This window comes from Pygoscelis adeliae, unplaced genomic scaffold, assembly GCF_000699105.1.
Source record: "Pygoscelis adeliae isolate BGI_AS28 unplaced genomic scaffold, ASM69910v1 Scaffold227, whole genome shotgun sequence".
In the NCBI taxonomy this organism is placed as follows: Eukaryota; Metazoa; Chordata; class Aves; order Sphenisciformes; family Spheniscidae; genus Pygoscelis; species Pygoscelis adeliae.
In genome coordinates this window covers 1,505,815-1,511,634 of record NW_008825100.1, presented here as the reverse complement: position 1 = coordinate 1,511,634, position 5,820 = coordinate 1,505,815, and the positions used below count along the sequence as shown (strand labels likewise).

Here is a 5,820-nt window from a genome sequence, read left to right as displayed (position 1 = left end):
GCGAAGTAAGGCTCTTGAAAGAGGGAGCAGCTGCTTGCAGAATAACTGGAAGAATGTGGAGCCTAAGGAGAAGTTGTAGACATGCCCAACTGTTCAAGTATGAATCTTCTAAGTTTGCAAGCAAGGTGAGTTGTTTTGATGCTCTGCGAAATCAAAGACATGGCACACCCAGGAAAAGCCCTACCAAGGCTATTGGTGATAAACATTAACATATGAAGGGACCAGCAACAGCAGATCAGTTTAAGTAGAAGCGATAAAAGAACCGGCAGAACAAGAATTCACATTATGAATCAAAGTAAGGAAGAAGTCCAAACTGTTGAAAAATACACTTGTTCTGAAAAAATCGTGCAGTCACACAGGTCATAAGGGGCTTACCCTCTCTATTTTTAAGTTCTGAAGTGCAATAATTTTAGTATAGTGGTTAGATTTCTCAGGGCAGCAGATGGACCACATTTCAGTTTCAGATAAGTTCTAAGTTCAGAGCAGTGCTAGAGCTCATCTGTGGCAGAACAACTCTCCAAAAAAATGAACAAAAAAACCCAACCAACAAAAACCTACCTTACCTAGACAGGGTTTTCATAATGACACAAGTTTGATTTGAAAAAAAAGTAGTAAGAGAAGCTATATTTCTGACTACCTAAGCTGAAGTTTAAATACTGGTTTGTCCTAAGCAGGTAGACAAACCAGGGAAAATCTGAAGGAGAAACACTGCAGTAAGTTCTCAAGGTACCTAATATATTCTCACTCTTCATGGGAATCATCAACTAAACCCCTGTTTTAGTTTAGACTGCTTCCACCTGTAATGACAATCTAGTTGATACAGAGATAAAGGGTCACTCATTAACAGCATAAAGAACAGAAGTCAAAGGTCTGACATTTTTTTTCTTTCATCTTTTAAATGATAGAATTACAGCCATTCACTTGAGCTTTCTCAGCATACTCTGTTGTTTCCTATCACTTTAGCAAGCCTGATCCTGTTATACAACACGCCCCCAGAGGTGCTTTGGGATGTCTTCTCCAAATATTAAGCAGTTTTAGATCATACTAACCAATAACAACTCAAAAGTTTAAATAAACATCTAGTAAAAGACCACAGCATATGGGGTAGATAGAGAATAATTAAATTAGTCTTGAAGTTTAACATCTATATTAGGCAACCTTCTTGAAGTAGCTTTCTGTTGCAATAAACTCCTGTCTAATGTTATGGGAATGGTAACTGGACTGGTAAGTTATACTTTCAAGAAATCATAGATATGATCCTTACTGGTAGGAGACCACATGGGTCACTGAATGAGTTCCTGAATCTCACAGCTGCTGCTCCTTGCTGGATTGTCACTAAGAGATTATTGTTGTATGAGAGTGCCAGAGCAGAAGAGATGACAGACATGAAAGCTACCTCAGACTTCACGTAGTGATTAAAGTTACCCAGAAACTCACTGCCGTTACTCTGGATCTTTAACCCTAACTGTGTTACAGACAGAAATATTAAACATCTCAGATGTGTGGAGAGGGTTCAGCCTCCTGACTGAGAAGCGAGACCCACTTTTTTTAGTCAGTTACGCATTTCTAGGTGTTCAACATCTTAGCATGGTGTATCTGAACCACTGAAAACCCACTTGTGGCTCCTTAACTCCTCTATATTATACCTTGTTTTCATAATCACTTCAATTTCTGCATACTGCAATAGGTGCTTAATATTATATTCCACCTCTACTTCAATTATTTTCTTCTGAAAGCAGAATGCATTCTCCATTTCTTTATTCTTGCCAGAGCCCTCTGCCTAAAAAATATTATAGCTTTTTTTGGGTGCAAACCACCATGTTAGCCAAAACACAGAAGTGTGAATAAATTATTCAGAGGGTTCAAATTCTTAAAGATCTGATAAAACCAGAATTACTCTGAAGAAGCTAAGGGCAGAGTTAGGCATGGCTCTTGACACCCTTCCACTTGACAAGGCATAACACCAATAACAACCAGGCAGTAGTACATTTGTAAGTCTGCACTGTAAACTAAAACTGATAACGTTACTTTCACACAAATTACACTTTATCAGTAAAAATATTGTGTGAAGTGTCAAACAGCTTCCATCTCTTGCTGGAGTTGTTACTTATCTGTACTGCGCGATTATAGAAGAGGAACCAGAGTGATGAGAAATTATACTGTTTCACTTACTATATATGACTACCTGAAAGCAGAAAGCATGAGCCTGGAATACCACTTCCGTGAGCACTCTGAAGTGCTAGACTCTTATTTTGAAAGCTGTGCTTCGCGTACTCTGCCAACTGACTCTAAAGATGCAAAGAGGGAGGATTCTCTACTTCATTATATCCAGTCAGTATTTGTTTCAAGAATCCATTGGAGTTTTGGTGCTGATTAATTAAGTTTCTTAACTTCCTGTAATTAAGTCCAAATCTGTGTACCATCTACTGCATGGTACAAAACACTGCTTTCAAAACCAAAGCAGATCTCATCAGGTCTGCAGTACATTAAGGTTGTATTCCACCAGTTTCTCGCATAGTAGCTTAAAAGAAAAACTGGAAGAATTCCAAACACTTCTACAATTTCAACATAATAATAAAAAAAAAGAAACCCCTCTGCTTCTCCTGAGACCTTTTGAGCTACTTAATACAGTACACGGATGCTAAAATTGTGCCTGCATCCAAGTCACAGAAACACTGTATACCTAAAAACAACGCACCCCCAACTTTCTCAGTGCACTGCTTGTATGTACTTTGGGGTTGAGGGAAAAGAAAGGAAAGAGGGAGAGTTCTACATCTGGCTTACATCAAACTATCAGATATTCAGTCAGTACTTACACATCCATGTGGTGGCCAGCACTCTGCAACCCATCCCCCATCTCCTTTTCTATTGCACTCCACTCACTGTAGGAAAAACAAACGAGAAACAACATCACACATGAAGGGTAAGGGAAGTTAATAAGCTGCATCCTGTATATAGTTTCTTTCCAGGTGACACCTGAATGGAAACTGCCTCAAAGTTAGACTTAGCCAAACTGTTTTCTTCCTCTAAGCAGCAACACTGACAATGGGGCAAGGCTATTCACAGCACTCTGTTAAACAATCATCCCTGCCACCTACACTCATCCTCACAAATACACTTAGTTTGGGATTGGTTTTGAGAAGAATCTTGTTTAATTACCTAAAACTCAATTTAGGGGAAAAAAAAAAAGATACTAGCACTTAAAATAAAGGGGGGGTGCGTGGAAAAAAAGGGAAGTTTCTAAAACATAATTTGGTCTAACATGCTATCAAGAAGAAACTAAGCTTTCCAGACTTGCAACACATCAGATAGAAGACTCTCGTTCCAAAAACCAGAAGGTGGGATTTGATGTTTGCAAGCATTTTAGTGCTCCTGAAACAGTTTGCTGTATGTTGTTTTCTGTTTTCATAGTAGACCGCTGTTTAGTTCTATTCATTTAAAAAAAATAAAAATCAACTTACAACCATCTTATTACTGCCACTACTATTCGCATTGGGGAGATCATTTAGATAAAGAAGGAAACAGAGCTACAACAAAGATAGCAAGAGACTTGCTCTGCACACCCAAGTATGTACACTGCAATTTTAATTGTGTTCTCAGCTTTTGAAACCTTATGAGACTTCTTAGTTACAAGAATTACAAGAATTACATCCACAACTCTTTTTACAAGAGGAAAAAAAAGGAGGGGGTCCCCTTATATTTTGCATAATTTATGTCTAGTGCATCTATTCTGTCCTTCACTTTTTCATAAACATTCCACTCTGCTGATGTTGACATTTGTTTGTCTTTGTGTTATTACAGAACTACACCTAATTTCACTTTAAAACCCCCAATGAGAAAGACATCTGCAATCCATTAACCCAGAGAATTAAATTTAGCACTTGAACAGTGTGTAGAAGCAGGAGGTTTCCCTTAACCAGAAGTTTAGATTCTTTAATTCTCCAGTGAGATGGAGAACTTGAGCATGCCAATTCACTCATATAAATCAAAAAAACGATTGGCAAATTTACTTTAAAAAGGTACTAAAATTGGACATAGTTGTTGATTTTTAACCCTTAAAAGGGCCTAGAAGCTTTTCAGAGACAACTGCATGAAAACAGGGAATAAGTTACTTTCTGAAGAAACAGAATGCCAACACAACAACAAAAGCCCCAAAGGTCTGGAACACAAAACAAAAAGCTAAAGTCTTCCACTTGAGACTAAGCTCAGCAGATCCAGAGATCACTATATCCAACACAGAAATCCCATTAGAACTGCAATATGAAGTTTTTCAAGGCAGGTACTTAAATGTTTCAGATACACTTTTCAAAAGCATAACAACATAACCACCAAATTCCACCCCCCTCTCTCTCTATATATATACACACACCCCTCTCTCTTTATGTACATATTTAAAAAATGGATGAACTCTTACCTGAATACTCTTCCATAGTTGCCATGGACTTTATAGACACCATATAGCCGGTCTGCTACCCTCTAAAACATTATTTAGCGTCAATTTTTGGTCATCAACATTAAGTGCAATTGCTTTGTGAAAACCCATATACAAACTTCAAGATAAAACCTTAATGTTTTTATACAGGTAGACAAGATTAGGCCTAAATCTAATCTAAGCCACTGTTGAAGGAAAAAAAAAATCAGCAGCATTAAGTCTTTGAAGACTGAAGTCAGTCAAGGCTATACTGAAAAGTAACATCTCAAGTATTTCTTCGGAAGCACCCATGTATAGGATATGCCTATGGAGACCACAAATAATCAAGTTACCTTCAGTTTTTGATAACCAGATGTAAGGCATAGCCTCCTTTACCTGAATAATGCCAAATTTATATACACACTTGCTTATTTAACATAAAGATGGCAAGACAAAAGTCCATCCTGTCACCAAGACTGTTTTTTTTTTAAGCTTCAGTAAAATTCTAACAAGTGACTTGATATTTCCATCCAGCTCAGTGAAACAAAGGAAAGGAAATGAGCTATCCAGCTATCCAGAACTTATTGCTCAAGCTAGATATGTCATTTCAGCTGTTTGGAGAGTCAGTACCTGCTGCAGCCAGCACTACAATGCTGGCAACAACCTCAGAAGAAAAGACCACACGTACACTCTGAAGTGTAACTTGTAATCCAGATAATGCCCTTGTAATTGTGATGGACCAATGAATGAGACTGAAGTTCGGGAAGAGTTACTGTTATTGGTCTATCAAAGCACTAAAAAGGAAACATAAGCAAACTGCCCAAAAGATCTCATGGGCATACAGCCCTGAGAAAAAGGCACTGTCAGTAGATCACCAGTGATTAATCCTCTCAAGAACCCAGCTCAACAGGGCAATGAGTTACTGTTCTCTCTGCTGTACAGTTTCCATCAAAAAATAAATCCCTGTTGAGCATACTAAAAAGCAATATCATGCTCCCCATTATTGGAATTGTAATTTCCCATTTCCTTTTTGTGACTTTAAAAAAAAAAAATTCTTCCATTCTCAACCCATAGAGTATCTTGATGCATGACATAATTGTTCTCATCATTACAAAGAACATTATTCATTACAGAATGAAGAACAAGCCAAAAAAAGATGTGCTGGGAAGCATACACGATTCATACTACAAGCTCTGGAAAACAAAGTATTATATGTCTGACCAGAAAACTGTGTTAGGGCCCTTCCCAGACCAGACATCCAGCAAAAGCAACTTGTCTGCTGAGTAGAGAGAAGCAGACATCTCGGTCCTCTTTAGAACACCTCCCTCTGATATGTGACCATCAGGGGAGAGGGTAGATTAGCAACACGTATGTGTTTGCTCCTCCAATGACTGTCAAACTCAACCACC

General features: G+C 38.1%; 1 protein-coding gene across 1 annotated transcript in view; it reads right to left on the bottom strand.

Annotated features, from left to right (window-relative positions):
* Positions 1-5,820, bottom strand: part of SNX4 (sorting nexin 4) — a 34,384-nt gene that overhangs the window by 7,400 nt on the left and 21,164 nt on the right. The window contains exons 7-8 of the mRNA XM_009327128.1: positions 4,415-4,476; positions 2,817-2,882 (exon numbers count right to left, since the gene is read on the bottom strand). Coding sequence (XP_009325403.1) covers positions 2,817-2,882; positions 4,415-4,476 — 128 coding nt within the window. The remainder of the gene's footprint in view (positions 1-2,816; positions 2,883-4,414; positions 4,477-5,820) is intronic.